Source organism: Micromesistius poutassou (assembly GCF_964030765.1).
Source record: "Micromesistius poutassou genome assembly, chromosome: 6".
Lineage (NCBI taxonomy): Eukaryota > Metazoa > Chordata > Actinopteri > Gadiformes > Gadidae > Micromesistius > Micromesistius poutassou.
This window is the reverse complement of record NC_140276.1, coordinates 4,974,543-4,992,619: the sequence shown is the minus strand read 5'-3', so window position 1 is coordinate 4,992,619 and position 18,077 is coordinate 4,974,543. Positions and strand designations below refer to the sequence as shown.

Here is an 18,077-nt window from a genome sequence, read left to right as displayed (position 1 = left end):
GAGGTATTTTAAATTGAATGATAGCCTCGATGTGGAATGGTCACAGACCATTACCTCCGAATGGATGGACCGAAGAAACCTGCACAATATTCCCCTTGCTAGATAATGTGGAGTTGGAAAAGAGCTCTGTGCCCATCTAGTGGTGACAAATGGAAGTGCATTAGCACCGACATTCAACGTAATACCATATCCAAACAACAAACCAAGGTTTGGAATATTATACCCATTGTGTGTGCCTAGCTCAAATGTATTTAGTCAAACCAGTCACAGAACTAAAAGAAAGTCACTCTGAAAGAAAAAGTGGGTTTAACTACCATTTTTATTTGGCATAATTTAAAATCATCTCACTGTTAGTTCATTTATACAAATATGCTTTAGTTATATATAAAACAATTACAAAAAGATTTTCTACAAGATCAAGTTCCCAGTGTAAAAGTGTAGTACCACGCACACGGAAGCGTACAAACAGCTCCGGGCCACAGAGAAAGAACCCCCCCCCCCCCCCACTAGGTGTGTGTTCCACGACATTGTTGGAGTGACAACAAACGGTGACACATGCCGCAAAAGGCAGCCGTGCCGGTTGGACGCTTGTAATTATATGGACCCTTCTCTGCAGTCTACCCGTTATGGTGTACAATATACTAATTTCTCCACAGACAAACCCCCCTTCACTGCTGCTCGACGATACCCCTCCCCACTCATGCTAGGCCCTCCCAATGATCCGGAGGAGTAGAGTACCAAGGCCACGGTGTCGACTTTCATAGAAAAACTGGAAACCGATACAATAAAAAGGCTTACAGTTATTACCAATAAATGTGGGTAGCGACAAGCAGCCAGTTATTTGTTTCTCTTTTTAAAAAGCATTATTAAAAAAAAGTATAGAATAGAATGACACATGGGAGGGCAGGCCCTTTCCAATAAAAGCTGGCCGAACGTGCTGATAGTTGTCAGTTAAGGTACTGTGATGCTTTAAGGACTTGGCTTAACTCCACTTGTGTACATCCCCGACAGAAAGCTCGCTCTGAGCTGCAGGCTTTCCATTTCCCCTGAAGCTTTGACGGCTTTGCACCCGTGTCGCACGCTGAGGCGAGAGTGGCTTCGGCGGCAGGAAATGAACACATAAATACGTTCTTCTGACTTGGTTCATGCTCTCAATTGCATATTGCTGTTGTGTCACTCTGTGCCGTGAGAAAAGAAAATACAAAAAAATTTAAAAGAAATGGGGATAACGAAAAATAAATTGGGTCACAGAGAGAAACACTGCTACAGTCTTTGGTTTGATAAGACACCTGATTAGATACAAAAGGCCCTGTATAGGTCATAGCCGAATGGCAGATGTAAACCTGCGCAAACAGCAGAGGCAATTATGACAATGCTTTCTCTGAGATCAAAAATATGTTTATCCGACTACACCGGCTTTCGCCTGGCACAAGCTGGTTGAGGCCAATGTTGGCAATACAAGCAATATAAAAATAAACATACATAGGGGTTATTTAAAAAAATACAGATTTTTGAAATAGGCAAGGCAATAATCCAACTGCCACTGGAAAATGGGTCAGTTCCATCAAGTGTTAATTACAAAACACAAGCATACTTCACTCATCAATACAAAGGTATGTTATAACAATTCGTAACTTTGGCTGTGACAATAGTGGGGTGGGCATTTAATCGATATAGATCAGAGGCGTTGCCATATAATTTGCCAAAACAGTCACGTCACCCAATCCTACAACAACAAGGGAGTGGTTTTAACAGCCCTCCATAAAGGGCAGATCAGGAAAAATAAAAAAGACAAATCTGACCGGATTGGGATTTCCAGAGTTTTTCTGTATGAAAAGAAGGCGCAGAGAATTGAACGCCACTAGTGATTTATTTGTCAGACCTGCATGGCTTCTACAGTGGCACAGACACACCGTTGGTTCTAAGGTTCTGCTTCACTCAAAAAGGCTGTCTGGCTCTTCCTCCATCTCTGTGTTGGCAGATGGTAGGAGGGCCCGTCCTCAGAAAGCCCAGACACCCCACTGTCAGCACAGCACCAACCCCCAACAGATTAGGGATGAGGGGGGACTTGCAATTTAATAGGGGCACAAGGAAATCTGTTATGTACTCAACAGGTTAAAATCAGAAGTAGTTAGATCAATCAATTCTTGTTTTTGTTTTTTTAATAACCACCAGAAATCTAGATGGTGAAAGGCTTAAGAGTTTGAGATGCACCAAATGGTATGAGGTAGACATTATCAACTCTACCAGGGAATATGAAGGCAGATCTTGTTATTCTTTTTGTGGTTACCATTATGGCTCGAGGCAAATACAACCAGTATGAGATTTTATAGGGCAAAGCAAAGTAGCTATTAAATCTAGATCAGCTGTAAAACTGGAATAAAAAGGTGTCAATAAGCATATCTAAAATACAAAACACCAAGGAAGAGAGGAGATCTACTCTGTAGCCCTGACAACCCCATTTTGGCATAGTCCCTTTGGTGATGACGACGGCAATGGAATGAGATCCTCTGGGAGATGAATGAGGAAGAGGAGCAGCGCAAAAGGCTGCAATCAAAAGTCTATGCTTGTTGAGGTGGGCCAGAGGAAGCCAGATGACCACCCACCCCTCCCCCCGTCCGTCCGTCCATCCATCCGTCCGTCCGTCCATCCATCCATCCATCCATCCTCCGCTTGCAACCGCACCTTTTTGTTCTCCCCGGCATTCCGACACCAACACACAGTCCCAAGTCCGGGCGTCCAACCACGATTACAACAACACACACTTCTTGGTATTCTTTTTCGTGACGGGATACAACACGGCCCGCACGGCCTCAGCGAACACCTCCCGCACGCCCTCCTGCAGCAGCGCGGAGCACTCCATGTACTTGACGGCACCGATCTGCTTGGCGAGCGCGTTGCCCTGGTGCTGCGTGGTGGGGGCCAGGCCCTGCTCCTTCAGCTTCTTCAGCGTCTCCGTGTCGCCCCGCAGGTCTCTCTTGGTGCCCACCAGCAGGATGGGCACGTTGGGGCAGTGGTGGGACACCTCCGGGTGCCACTTGTGCCGGACGTTGGCGTGGGAGGAGGGGCTGCCGATGGAGAAGCAGATGATGAAGACGTTGGTCTGCGGATAGGAGAGGGTGCGCAGGCGGTCGTACTCCTCCTGGCCCGCAGTGTCCCAGAGGTTAAGGCTGACCGTGCGTCCGTCCACGCTCATCTGGGCACTGTAGTTATCAAACACGGTGGGGATGTACTCCTCCGGGAAGGCATTGGTGGTATAAGAGATGAGCAGGCAGGTTTTACCGACCGCCCCGTCGCCCACAACCACGCACTTGATGGTCTGCATCCTACCTTAGGACCGCGGGGGCTGCAGCACCTGGGGACCGCAGGAGAGAGGAGAATGGATACGTTAGGCCACTCTTCAAGCGTCCTCAACGCGATGGATTCAATGCGAGCTGTGCATCACGCCCTGGTCACATTAACCTTGGATAACTCTCCCGAAATATGTTGCCGAGAGTACTTTTTTGCCTCGGTTTAGCGGACAGGCTAATCCGTGCTAACACAACGAAGTATAGAGTTAGGGTTCAGCAGCCGGTTATTTGACTGAATACCTTGATAATAGTACAGGCTTGTACGGGAAGGACGAAAACCCACATAAAGAGCTTTTTGCAGACACGATACAAGGCGTTCCCTCATTAGCTGGCGATGATAAACATCTAGCTAAGGAACTAGCTAGCTTAGCTCGGTGGTTAACCAGCAAGCTAGGCTCGTTAGAAAACAAGTTAAACTTTGTTCAGGGGCGAAACCTAACATTGTCTCTCCGTTCGCTCAAACCAGTGCAACAATCATCCCGTACGATCAATCATTAAACTCTTGGACACTCAATGTCTATTGGGGTCTTTATCTTGAAGTGTTTAATAACTTACCGCCACTTAGCTTTCGAGCTCTTTCTGCCTCGAACAGTCAATCACAGCCGCATCCGGGGAGAAGCCCATTACGTCACCTCTACGTGCGCCCTAGCAGTTCATTGGTATTTGTAGTTTTGAATAATAATAGGACTCCAACGCTAGATGGGGGTGATTAGTTGTTTGGAACCCTATTATCGTAGTCATATCTCAATGAAACAAATACAGCTACCATTATTTGTTGTGTTTTTATTTGTTGCGTATTACGTGTGTTTTTATATTATATTTTTTTCCCCTTCGTTTTTGATGCATTAACTCAGTATGTATAAACTTTTTAATATATGTATAGACTTTTATAAAAGTTACTTATCTCACATCACCTCTGGACTCATTTACCAATTGATCTAATCTGAATTAATAAAATTATATTAATTTAGTGCATATATGTATCTATATTGCTGAACTTTGTAATTAGTTGTTAATGTTTCCTCTTTTCTTGTTTGATTCATTGTTCTTTTGTTGTTTTTTCTACCTGCAATATTCCACTTGGTGTCGCTGTTAGCATGAGCACATTCGCACCAAAAGTGACAAAAAAATCTCATCTTAATTTTTTTTCTCCATCCTTTTCATCAACGATGATCTTAACGTCACCAATCCAGTTAATTAATACACTTAATTCACTATTCACCCACACTCAGGCCAATATATTCTGATTTACGATGCAAGAAAAATAGCAGCTTAGAGAATCATGGCTTTACAATTGTCTTGAGTTGGACCCTGGGTGGGTCCATTGATGATGTCACTCCTTCACTCTCAAGCAGGTTCAGAGGCCAACCCTGACCGACAAGCGGACACTCATGAGGACAAAGACGCACTCGTTTATTGCCTTTTCTCAAGGGCCTCACTGGCGTCACTTAGGCCTATAAAAAGAGATTTCCCACCGGGACCCCACACCCACATCCCCTTGCACCCCGCCATTCTGCAAGTAGATTCCCCAGTAACATCTCCATGACAACTGCTAGGACCATGGGTGGGTGGTGACTTTGTCAAGAGACCCAGTACAAGAAGTCAGCAGGATAATAGGGTGCTGCAGCAGTCAAGGATGTTGGCGCAGGGCGTTCTCTCAGCAAAGTTGGCGTTGGCCAATGCTTCATGTGGGAAAGACAAATACCTCCATATTCATACCGTACTCACGTAGAGGGCTAATTCATTAGTATACGTACATATACATATATATATATTTGTATACTCATACTATATGCTCACGTAAAGTTCAAATAAAAATAAAAAAATATATATATACACAGTATACACAATTTCTTTCTTATTTTTCAATTTCAACACTTTAGTCACATGGAAACTAACGACATGGGGGAAATAATTACAAAAACTATCTTGATTACAATCTTTATTTCATCGTCTTTTACTTTACACATGGGATTTCACTAGTTAATAACATACTATTAAATTAAGTCTGGAGATATTTTGATATAAAAATCAGTCAAATCAGAAAAATACATTAATCTTGTCTACATGGCCTCCTTTAACATTTGTAAAGTGCTTAAGAGTGATGATGAGGAGTGTGTCCATGTCATTGAAGTTCAATATGCTCCTGATTGGACCAAAAGGAGCCAATAGTATATCTGGGTAATAATAGTCTGATGCTTTATTTCAAACAATAATACCATTCAATCAATGCACAAATGACATAGATTTATTTGATTAATTTACACCCTTGCATACAACAGGAACAACCCTCACTTGAAATAGATAGATTTTAATTACACTCGGTTGGAAACCAAAGTTCACGTAAGGCAACTTGAAGGAACTTCAACTCTATAAGGAAAATATGGCAGTGGGTTTGCATGAGATGTCCTAATGCCAGCACAGGACAGTATTGGATATGTATAGAGGTAGAATTTAAAGAAAATAATAACAAAAGTGTGTAACAGAAATAGTGGTTGAAACAGTAATCTTCAGCTCTAATCTGATTCTCTTACATGACCAATACAAACAATCATGAATGATGATCTTATGAAAGTTTCTCTAACACTACTTCAGCCTCAAGTTGGAGCATTGTGAGAAAAGCAAGATGTACCATAGTTTAATTTTTTTTCTATCGTGAGCCAAATCTACTGGTGCAGGACATCATGAACTACCAAAGTACAAAGAAACGCAGAACCAGTAACCCGGGCCATCCATTACCATCATCACTCATCCTTTCACTTCCATAGTCGCTGCGGTGTTGCGGAACGAGCCACTTTGAGACCGGGGATGCGCGTGGCGGCGGGAAGCTTACCGTCTACAACAGGCGCATCCGTGCCCGTGTCCTTGGCGGCCTTGTTCCTGGCCGCCGATATAACAGCAGTGCGGATGGTCTTGGCCGTGGCTGAGGTGGGGCTATGGGCGGCACGATGCTGGGAACGCCCATGAGGCTCAGAGTTTGGGGCCAGCCGCTTGGACACCCGGACGGGGGTGCCTCTAACGAAGGCTGTGTGGTGGTTGTTGTTGTTATTGTTGTTGTTGTTGTTGGTGGTACCAGCTTTCTCTGGTAAAGACCTCTCTGAAGTCCTACGGGTCAGAAGAGATTTAGCAGGAGAACCCTGCGGTTCGGTCCTGTGCTGTACCCGCTCCCGCGCGCTGTTGCTTCGTTTTACATCCGTCTGAGCAGCGGAGGAGCGGGCAACAGGCGACGCGCCCGCGGACGCGCTCAGAGGAGTGGCCAGGCGCGTCGGGCGAGATGAGGTTGTTTGATCGGCGGGAGATGAAACGCGACCGGAGGGCTCGGTTTTAGGGTGCACCCTGGGAATCCCACTGTTGGCAGGCGTTGCACTGCGCGACACAAGCCCCCTTTTGGCACCCACGCCGCTACGAACGGGGGTCTTTGTCGCTTGTGCCTCCCCTTTAGGAGTCAAGGACCCCGGAGCGCTCACCTCTTGTAGATCCTCTCTCTCCTTCCGCCACTTGGAGCACGGGCTTGGCGCGGGCCGCGGGAGAGGGGAGGTCGGAGAAGACAGAGAGTTGTAAGACCGCAAGCCTTTCACCAGTGTGTGGCACTCCAGCGTCTCTCCCACACACGGGTAAGGCCTCTCGACGTTGCTCGCAGGACTGTGGGAGCAGGGGTAATTGTGTGCCTCGGGTAGACCAGAGGATATCCAGTTCTCTTTCCCCGGTGTGGAGGCCGTTTCTGTCGCCATCTGCTTAGTGAGCTCCATTCCAGGTGAAAACAGCATTTGTGACTGTAAGGCATCGTGATCGTGCGCAGAGGATTGGGACTGGCTCTCACTGAGGTGGTACGTCAAATGGCCAGGCTTTCTGGCACCATGAGTTTGAGTTTGTATTCCAGTGATGAGAACGTTCTGTGAGGATTCTGCGTCTGAAGAGTCTTTAGCCTTTGTTTTTGGGGGAGTTGGACAAGCAGAGTCAGTCACAGGCATGCCAACCCTATGTCTCACTGTAGAAATCTGGCTTTTAACACTGAGGGGAGGGGTAGAAGGGGTGGCAGCAGCAGGAGAGTTTGAACAGGAAGTGAACACTGATACGTTGGTCTCTGAGTCTATTAGTCCGTGTGATATTTTAGTCACTTTATTTGAACGTTCAGACGCTTGTGACATTTTCTTCTCGTAGCAAAACTGTGAAACGTAGGAAATGCTGTCAGGATTTTGCTGTGTGACCTTGAACGCAACATCATGCGGCGATGGCTTTATCTTCTCAACAGTTGAGCCCTGGAAAGTTTCCATGTTATGGTTTCCTGCTTGATAACAGCCAGACAGGGTTGGTCCCCCTCCAACAGTTTCCTGCTTGTTGTTTGTCTCTGCGGAGCCACCGAGCACAGAAGGTGTCCGATGGCCAGACGCGCTGGCCTGGCGGTTACCGGTCGCAGGCGGGCTGGTCCCCAACTCTGGGAAGGTGTTGAAGGTGGGCGGGTTCAGGTGATGATTGGCGCTGGGTTGAAGGTGGTGGGAATACCTGCGGAGGTCGGAGCTCCTCAAGCTCCGTCTGCTCCAGGAGTGGTTCAAGCCCTTCTCCAGCATCCTCTCCAGGTCGTCTTGGCCGTCACCACCCTGGGAGTCCCTGGCCAGGCTGAGGCCCAGCTCCGGTCCCGAGCACACCGCAATGGAGCGACGCTTCTCCACCAGCTCGCGTTCCCTCTCCTGACGTTTCTGCTCCTTCACTTCTCGCTCTGCGTTCTCCTGGTAAACAAAGACAAGGGAAGAAATAATCAGAAATAAGCCCCAGAGGGTTCATTGAAAGTGTCACCAAGCACTGAAACTGATAATGAAGAAGGCCTTCACATGAGGTACTAGGTCTGACCTGGACTGCTCTTTGGAAGCGTTGGCAGAATGAGCTGAAAACCTTACAGGCCTCCTCCAACTTGAATGTGCCTTCATCCTCGCAGAAGAACTCCACCAGGGCCTGACTCGACATCCTCATGCCCTCCAGCTCATCGTCAGCCTCCTTCAGCCGCTCGTCCGCCATCTGCAAACAGAACAAACAAAGATAATTGCATGTTTGTTTCCCATTTGTTTGAACCATCTTTACCCTTTTTGCGTGCGTGTGTGTGTGTGTGTGTGTTTGTGTGTGTGTTACCTCTAGGAAGGGTTGTGTCTGCTCTGCCAGCTCCGGCTCCATCTGTATGTTGACCTTGAGGGACACCGCTCTGCTTTGCAACTTTGATAAGTCCTCGTAAACTGACTCCTCACATAACCTACGGTAAAAGGACATTCAACTTTAGATTATGCGTACAGTTTTGGCGTTTTGGCGTTAAATGACATTGTTGGTAGACTTGGTCCCATTGTTTCAAAATACTTTGCGGTTTTATCCGGAATGCACTTTTAGCAAGTTCAGGTCAGAGTGTTGCATTGGTAACAGGAGAACCTGTTCCCAACACAGAAACAATAGCCCACAAACTCTATGTGGGTAATCGCTGCTGCCCTGACCCACTTTTCACTCAGCGAGCTTACCATATCTAAACACTTCCTATCCTTTCTATTCATAGAAAGGATAGGTTGTTTCATAGATATGCAGTGTTTCCCATTTCTGGGGGGGATTGTGGGGGTATTGTGGTTACTAAATGGAGACTGAATGCCGCCCCCCCTCTCGCTCCCAGCCTTATCCCATCATCTTTGCTGAGAATTCATGTTTTAAGATTTCACCGACCTGGAGGCAGGGCCGACATGGCCTAGTTGGCTGGGAAACGACAGCAAGCCCTGGTCCTTTTTTACAGCTTCCTGTGGAGACAGAAACAAAAGCTTATCCAGCCAGTGTTTAATAAAGAAGATTCCATTTTCAGCATTCTGGTGGAATCATATGTAGGCTATTGAAGGTCAGTATTGTTCCCTTTTCTAAGCAAACATTTTATTTGGGAATAGTTGTGTTTAATAATATATATTTGTATAGCACACGTATACTCTGTTGCCCTTAGAACTTTCATGAAGTGATTTTAAATAAAGCAAACCCAACAATTCTAGCCCCCTTTTTAAAAATGTATCCATCTGAAGATTGAGAGTCTACCTCGTTGTTTGGTTTGGTTTTCCTAGTGCTTTCCTTCCATGCAGTAGCTGCTGAGTAGCACACTCTGGCCTATTGATACAGCTTAACGCTTGGCCTCACCATGGCTACATAATGCAGCAGGTTCATGCCCGGCTTGTTGGCTCTGGTGTCGGCCAGTTTCAGCAGCGAAGAGATCCGAAAACCAGCGGCGTTCCCTGCGTATCCACCCTGAATGGTGAAAGCAGAAGGTCAGCCTTCAGCAACCGCTCCACATGTGTCATCTTATAGGAAACAAGTTCAAACAGGTGCACAGTCAAACAGACGCCCGCCGCGGCCTTTGTGCACAGATGAAGGACTGTTTTTGTTCTTATGTTATAAGAAAGGGAGTATTGCAAGAGGAGTAGTGATCAAAGGACTCAAGCACTTACCGCATTCATATAGTTGCCCGCTTTCAGCACCAGGCGAAGGATGGAGTGTAGCTCGGGACAGCTCAATAGTTCTGCAGAGTGAAGGACAGAGAGCAGAGCAGCAGTCAGCATTATCTCTTCAGTCTTCATGGTTATTGTAAGTGTGACTTTGAACACTCTGCAAAGTCATCAATAACACACACACACACACACACACACACACACACACACACACACACACATGGACACATGGACCTCGCTCCTTGCTGTACGCTTACCCCTCGCTGCCTCCCTGAGACATCTGGCTGCCACACACAGAGAGGTCACCGCCGGATCAAACTCTTGCTGCAGGATGATGGCATCCAGACGCAGGCGGAAACTAGATGGGAGGCAGGAGATGGAGAGATGGATGTAAAGATATAGCCGGGAGAGAGGGAGAGAGAGAGAGAGTTGGGGGGGGGGGGGGTGATGACAGAGGGAAAGGGTTAGTACTGATCAATCATCCGGTTTACACTCATGAGTCAACACGACGGAGGAGAAGAACAGTGAGTCTTGCCTTAACTGTGTGAGACAGAGACAGTGATAGAGACAGAGACAGAGACATAGAGTCGGTCTGTGGTGACTAAGTACCACTCACAACACATATAGAAAAAAGCAGCATGAAAAAACCTTGGGCGTGTCAGAAGCGGATGACATCATTCAGGTCAGAGTTGAGGAGGGGGTGGGGGGGGGGGGGTTATACCTGGGGAGTTCCACCAGCAGCAGCATGAAGAGGTCAGGCTCTCCCAGCCTGCTGCGCTCCCCCTTGAATTTCCTCAGACGGCTCTCCTACGAAACAGACATACAGTCCTTCAAAAGAAGCATGGCGAGAGAGGGAGAGAGAGAGTGGGGGGGGGGGGGGGCGGGGGCGTACGGTGGTACTACTAAAGGCTGACATGTTTCACGATCACTTTCGATATCTGTCAACCGCCGGGCCCGTGTCAGGTAACGCTCTCCATCAAGACGGCATGGGGTGTTATGGCAGACCCCTGATCACGCTAACCAGAGCCAGATGATGGGGGTGGGGGGATGAGGACACTGGGAAAGAAGGAAGTCATCACTGTCACAGCTCATTCTCCTCTTTTACCTCTTCATTGTCCGGCAGAAGTTTGCAGAACTCCGCCAGCTTCTCGGCTCCGTAGTGCTCGCCCGCGCCCAGACGGATGTCCTCCACTATCTCCTTCGCCGGCCTGCGATGGGTGAGGGAAGAGAAGGGAATCACACCCCCGACAACACAATCTTTATGATGACATCACCGTGGACGCACACAGTGGTCACAAAGTGTCAACTCAAAGCAAAAAGGTCTGAATGATTCAAAATGACGGAGGAGGAACAGAGGGGATAAGCCTCAAGAGGGGGATATGGGGGAAGGGGGGATATGCAAGGGTGGCTCGGAGGCCAAAGTGAAACTGTGACTCGGATCAAAAGCAACGTGTCATGAGGTGGGAGACTTTGGCTTTTTGGCGCCGCTTTGATCACACACCAGAGCTTATCCCCCACCCCCCTGCTTATCGGACTGAGATTGTCGGGCGGCCGAGTCGCGACGCCACACTGGCGACGCGCTGTGGCGTACGCACTGAACAAATATCACAGACACACACACACACACTATACAAAGTCTTGAGACCGAGAAGTCAAGGTGTCAATCTGGAGAGTGAAAAACCCTGCCCCTGACCTCTGCTTTACTTCCTCTCCGTGACACATCCCCCGCCCCCCCTCCCCCCTTCCCTCTTCCCCCTTCCCCTACTTCTCCGGCTGACTCCCACAACATGGTTGCTGTTATTCTCCAGTCTGCTCACTCCCCCTCTCCCACACATCATCTATTTCTTTACAGACACATCCCGGAACTTATTGTGTGTGATACTCCTCCACATCGTTTTTTGTTCCCCCTTCCCCTCACAGCGTATAATTCAGGACTCTGAGCCAGATCTCCCAGAGGAGCTAACAAACGTCAACAGACAGCACTGAAAAAAAGAGAATGTGTCCTTTTGATTAGGACAGACACTTGAAAAGGCTTTAATGAAGGGACTTTGAGGTTGAGCAGTTGAGTTTTGTTAGTCCGCTGCCTGTCGGGTCTATGTAAAGAAAAAATAGTGGATGTACAAACAATTCATATCTTAACTACACCCATTTTTCAAAAGCAGACATCTGGGCTGCTGCGACCATATGTTTAAAGAAAGACAAATAGGGCTTTTGTTAAGAAAAGAAGGCCTTCTTTTCGTTGTTCACGTAACAGTCTTGACAGATCCATTTGAGCCACTCTGTCTCCAATTAAAATACACTCGGACTGCTGAACCACCATGTAAATGGAGACATGAAAACAGCAGCCTTTATCTACCCGCTCTTAATGATTACGACATTGGGGTTATTTTTGTTTAATTGTATGCTGTTTCCTTTAATAACGAGCACCATACATTATAGAGAATACAACGCAGGAAACAAACAGCTGTGCACTTATTTCATCTGCCCTCCACATTTAGTGTGCTAGCTACTAGATGCTACTAGTAAAACTAAAATAAACTAACAAAGTCTTAAACTTACTGTAAGACTTTACAGTAAATACCAAATAGGAGCTCGGGTACTGTTTAAAACATGCCTAATTAAATACCAAATGCGGAATATAAAATGCGTTGTTAGAAAGAGAATGCTATTTTGGCTAGGCTAAATGGGGGACGGGCGGCGGGGGGGGGGGAATACCAGCCCCCGCCTGCCGACTCACCAGGAAGCGCCAATGCAACAGGGGGTCTCGCAAACGTGTATCGGCAGGTGTTAACTTTGACCCCCGCTCACCGGGGTGGATGACTATCTCCTGACTAGCCCATCACCCGCCATCATTCTAGGAATACACAACACAGCTGCCATCTTCGACACTCCACTGCCCCACTCGCAGTCAACGAACCACTGTGCCGGTTCTGCCTCACTCCCCAATACTCAAAGCCAACCACACCTTCTTGACAGCAGACCACTTCCTGCCAGTCATTCTCAAGTGTGAAGGGCCGTTCCCCTGGGCACGCTTCTTCACACCACCGTTTCCTGCTCTCCAGCTAATGGCACGTTTGATGGATGGGGTCTGACCCAACCAATGCAAGGGGGTGTTGGGGGTTGGGGGTTGTGGGTTGGGGGTTGGGGGGGAGGAGGGCTGGGGGGACTGAAGGCACCACATGGGGCCCCCAGTTACAGTAACTGAGCACCAATACCTGGGGGTCATCATTCACAAGTGTCACCCCAGGAGAAAAAAAAAAATGAAACACCCAACGGTTTGGGAACTCACATCTTAAACTGCCGCAGGAAGATCCCGACATTCATGCTGCGCTTGGGGTCCAGTAAGGAGATCTGTAGCGTGCATAAATAAATGAAAGAAAGCTGTGAATGATTGAGTCGGGTGCTGCTGACCGTTGACCGTCAAAGTGTTGTTTTTTGTGGACACCACCCTCTTATAATAACACGATCATGCCAAACGTCCACCCCCCCCCCCCCCCCGCCCCCTTCCCCTCGGACCTGCTCTGCGGCGCAATCCTGGGGCGAGCGGGACCTGAGCAGCAGCAGGGACGCGCGGCTGCCCTTCCTGCAGGCCGAGGCCCCGTCCTGGGCCTTGCTGTCCTTCTGGCCGAACAGCTCGTCCAGGGAGCGGAGGTCGATGGGGAACTCGTCCTCCTCGGCCGCCGCGCCGCTCCACACGCTCTTGCGGCCCTCCACCTTCTCCTTGGGGATGCGCTCCCAGTTGAGCTTCCTCAGCCTTCTGCGACGCACGCTGTCCATGCAGCCCAGCGCCGCGGAGGAGGAGGAGGAGGAGGAGGAGGAGGAGGAGTTGGGCGGGGGAGGAGGAGGCGGCGGTAGAGGTGGAGGAGGTGGAGGTGGAGGTGGAGGAGGTGGAGGCGGCGGTGGTGGTGTCGGTGGCGTCGGGGCTGGAGGTGTGAGGGGAGGCTGTGGCGCCGGGGCGGGTTGAGGCAGTGTATCCATGGCCGTCACTTCCTTGGCAACGAGGGGGGCGGCGACGGGGAGGGTGGGGGTCGGCTTTCCATGGGGGGCGAGGCAGGACGCCCTGGCATCGACGGACGGGCCAATGAGCATTTGGGGCTTCCTGAGGGATTAGGTGGGGGGGGGGGGGGGGGGGGGGCTTTGCTGGACGTGTAGCACCGACTCTAGGACTCTTTTCGGCAAAACAAAAGTCAAAACTCCTCCTTTTTTGGCTGACGTCGCCTGATTAATGTGTCCGGGGGACTATCCAGAGGAATCCAGTTCAAAGGTCCATCCAGTGTTGTAGCCTAGAAAGTGACGAAGAGCAAAACTCTTATCTCAGGCCGACATGATAAAGCACGAGCAGATATTGGTGTGTTGAGGTGGAAGGTTTAGGTGGGACGACTTTGAAACAGACATCATAACCCATCACTAACATATTTCCATCAGATCAGACCATTCCAAGGATTCTTCTTGAGACACAAATCTCTCCCGTCCTTTTATTAGCATAACAGCCCTCTGGTTAGCCACATGACAACATAACCCCAGGTTCAACTGTCTGGGGGAAGTTCAAGGAGTCTTTGGGAAAGTACTGGTAGTTTACTTTGGAGTTTCTATACTGCTTGTTCCAGCCTGTTTTATTTCGGCCCAACTTATGCACAGACACCTCCACCACACGCTGCCTGTCCCTCTCCCTTCTAATTAGAGCTATTGAAGACATCTTAAGACACTGCTTGAGGGAGGGTAGCCTGTGTACAGGTTATCACAAGGATGACTTTCTTCATACATTCTTTCACTGATTTAAGATCGATTTGGGTTAAATTATTCCTTGCAATTACGGAGGAGATGACTCCAGGGAAGTCGCACCAGTTTATCCTAGTTGTTATCATGGCATGGCTTTGTTGTTTGTAATCCCAATAATGCGTTGAAACATGTTGTTGTTCCACCTACTACCACATGGGCGCGCTACTAAATATTAATCCAATTAATTCTCCGTATACGACCATTAAATAAATGTCTGGATGGGACATTTTGACAACATTAATTGTTGTCAAGTTTTGGCTTATAAAACTCTGCATAAAGTAGCCTATTGTCCGAACTATTTGTCATTAAAGTAATAGCCTAGTTCCGACTGACAAACAGAAAACATATCAGAAAGTTCAATACCAACATTTAATTAATTTGGTTTTGGTTTAACGTTTGACAACCACACTGCCTACGTTTCATAAAACGATAAACTGAACTTTTTGTATTATCTTAAATAACTAACAATATGAAAATGTTTCTTATGTGAAATGTTTTCAACAAGCCAATTTTTCCACTATCCCTGCCCAGATAACTCCACTAAAATCAGACATTTCCAGTAGAATCAATACATCATGTCCAATTCAGTCTACTTACTGTGAACTCTGAAGTTTTTGAGTATGCGTCTCTCTCTCTGCTTTGGTTTGATATCCACGAATGACAAACAAATTGGATGCTGATCTTTTTGCAATAAATATATGATCATTCTAATGGCTTTCATTCATCTCTGTTATCACCTCGACCACTAACGCTCCGCTGGTTGAGAGTCCTGTCTTTTTTCCAACTTGCGCTGAAACTTTCCCAAAGACCGAGACCGACGCGCACGCGCACCAAGCCCGCAGCGCCGCTATATTGTATCCTCCCAGTTTTCCCAGGGGTGGAATTAAAGGATTTTCATGTGTGAGTTTACGTGAGGATGATGCGCTTTTACAGGCTTGTGGCGCATTTCTGCTTGCAATGTTATGATTCACTGGGATTCTTACAAATGTTTATGTGGTCTTAAATTAAACTGCAATGTTCCAACATGTAAGTGTGTGAATTTAGTCAAACGCGAACCCTGAATGTTTACAAAACACTTCCAGTAATTTCTTTCCGAGGGTTACAGTTGCAAAAGAACAACCTGGATTTATGAAAGTGTACTAGACCGGTATATCATCAGACAGGATTATATAAAAACGGTCCTGACTGATGTGATGTGAGGCTGTGATGCCCTTTTTCCAGACATGTCATCGTGGGGGTCTTTGTGGGGGGAATGTGAGCTGTTATTGCCGCAAAGGGGGCCTTGATCATGCTTTCAGAGGCGCATACGATACAGAAAACCCAGCGAGGGAGCAGATGGCTATCGGGCATGGGGGAAATGATGTCGGCACGTCTCCTCCCAGACGAAGATCCTCATGGACGGAGAGAGAGAGAGAGAGAGAGAGAGAGAGAGAGAGAGAGAGAGAGAGAGAGAGAGAGAGAGCGGAGGTCGATGGTGAAAGCAGAGACCCCAGAAGTCCCTCGAGGGTGATGAAATGACCCGGGAGGCTGTTGACATGACGGTGGGAGAGAGGAGGGGTGTAGGTCCATAACGCAGCGCTTTCATCCCCAAAAAGTGTGTGTGAGAGGGGTGACCTGGATCTCCTGTCCTGCCGTATACCAGTTCACCCAGGGGAGACTGCAGCCACCGACCCCCCCCCCCCCAGCTGCCTGTCAGCACCCCCAGATCCCGCAGCAATCACAGAGTTACGACCTCTTGTGATTTGGACCATTGTTGTCCGCCCCGGTATGTTATGATGTACTCGGGGCCAGAATAAACTCACTCGCAGGAAACTTCACTTTCTAATCGCTGTCCGAGTACAGCGCACACGTATCAGAATGCAAGGAAATGCCACTGCTGCACCATACGCGACCGCGGCCCAGAGGGACAAACCAAGCCTTCCCTGTGGGAATTGCATGCACTGTTTAAAACTGGACTCATGTAAACGCTGACAAAGTGACCACCGCCAATGAAGAGTGAGGAGTTAATTTACCGTTGTTGTTGCTCTGACAGCTGAGCGTCGTGAGACAAACGACGCCTCTACTGACGTGTTCCGCCGGGCCCGCTCCCTGCCGTTCCCCCTCTTTTGCATAACATTGGCCCTGTGTTCCACCAGGGCCCATTCTCTGAGGTGAATGAATGAGCACGTCAAGGTTGTTCATCTGTAAGATCCAAGTGTGTGTGTGTGTGTGTGTGTGTGTGTGTGTGTGTGTGTGTGTGTGTGTGTGTGTGTGTGTGTGTGTGTGTGTGTGTGTGTGTATGTATGTGTGTGTGTGTGTGTGTGTGTGTGTGTGTGTGTGTGTGTGTGTGTGTGTGTGTGTGTGTGCGTGCGTGTGTGTGTGTGTGTGTGCGCAAGAGCCGGAGCAAAGGCATCTCAATCGCGAATTACATTTTGTTGTAAACGAGGGGGTATTCAAGTGGGAGGGCTCGGTTCGGTGTACACACACACACACACACACACACACACACACACACACACACACACACACACACACCTCCTGTGAAACCAGCCGTGTTGACAGGGACGGGAGGCCTCCCCCCCGTTTTATCCTCCTGGCCTTGACGAGACGATTCCGGTGCGGGGTGAAAGTGATTTGCGTGGCTGCCCAAAGGGAGGGGAGAGAGGGGGTTAGAGTATGAGAAAAAAAAAGTGGTATCTATGTGCAGTCCATTTATATATATATAAGGGCGAGAGGTTCTCAGATGTGTTTCGCACCGCTCCCGCCCTTCCCGTCCTTGTCCCGTCCCCGCCCACCGCGCCATCACTCACCCCGTATCGTTTTTTTTCCTCAATTGACAAGTAAGAGGTAGCACATGAGGACTGCGCGCTGTCCTCTCTGTGCCACGGGGACTTCAGCCCTTTGTGGCAGAAGCATCCGTCCTGCGAGTTAGCCCCTTCTCCCACCACTAAGCTCCCTTTGAAGTACCCCAGAGGTTACGTAAAAGTCAAGGCTCTTAGCTCCGATCTGGCCTGAACTTGAGGAAAGGAAAAAAAAAAAAGTCAAAAAGCCAAAATCCGGTTGGTTCAAACATTGTATTAAACCTGTATGAAAAAAAGAAAAAAAACAGTCCATGGGTGATACCGTTTGATGGTTTAATAGCCCGCTGTAGCCGTTCATCTCATCCCACCTACACACATCATCTCACATCATTTGACCCCGTTGTTGAACTCATTTAGCACATTATTTCCAGGAGCCCAAAATAAGCTGTGGGTCAGGAAATCAATACCATAGAAGTTGTAATGTTCTGCCCAGCTGCTCTAGTTGTGTAGTCTGTAAACTGTACTGTTTGAGAAAGCACTGATGTGGGCCCTGCACTGCTGTGGCCCCTGGTGTGTATATGCTCTGCCTGGGGGCCCCCCCTGGGTTTGGCTGTTTCAATAGTGGAGCAAATAGATTAGTATCCCTGTGGGTCTCCTGGGGGGTATTACGCATCTACTGGTGTAAACACACACCGACACACACACGCACGCAT

General features: G+C 48.3%; 2 protein-coding genes across 2 annotated transcripts; both read right to left on the bottom strand.

Moving 5' to 3' along the window:
• Nucleotides 1-311: 311 nt before the first annotated feature.
• On the bottom strand, nucleotides 312-3,967 carry rhogd (ras homolog gene family, member Gd). Its single transcript, XM_084469779.1, has 2 exons — nucleotides 3,906-3,967; nucleotides 312-3,355 (listed from the first exon to the last, which is right to left on the bottom strand). The coding sequence occupies exon 2, from the start codon at nucleotides 3,323-3,325 to the stop codon at nucleotides 2,750-2,752; it is 576 nt and encodes a 191-aa protein (XP_084325905.1). The 5' UTR covers nucleotides 3,326-3,355; nucleotides 3,906-3,967; the 3' UTR covers nucleotides 312-2,749.
• A 1,716-nt stretch (nucleotides 3,968-5,683) lies between these two features.
• On the bottom strand, nucleotides 5,684-13,894 carry fhdc2 (FH2 domain containing 2; the record flags this gene model as incomplete). Its single annotated transcript, XM_084469334.1, has 11 exons — nucleotides 5,684-8,077; nucleotides 8,199-8,363; nucleotides 8,475-8,592; nucleotides 9,045-9,115; nucleotides 9,498-9,605; nucleotides 9,806-9,876; nucleotides 10,063-10,163; nucleotides 10,527-10,612; nucleotides 10,911-11,013; nucleotides 13,095-13,156; nucleotides 13,322-13,894. 11 exons carry the CDS (start codon nucleotides 13,892-13,894, stop codon nucleotides 6,107-6,109), a joined length of 3,429 nt encoding a protein of 1,142 aa, XP_084325460.1. The 3' UTR covers nucleotides 5,684-6,106.
• Between the last annotated feature and the right edge of the window lie 4,183 nt (nucleotides 13,895-18,077).

What these genes read in the sequence shown, in the direction of transcription:
- rhogd (XM_084469779.1), bottom strand. Translation starts at nt 3,325, where the DNA reads ATGCAGACCATCAAGTGCGTGGTTGTGGGCGACGGGGCGGTCGGTAAA.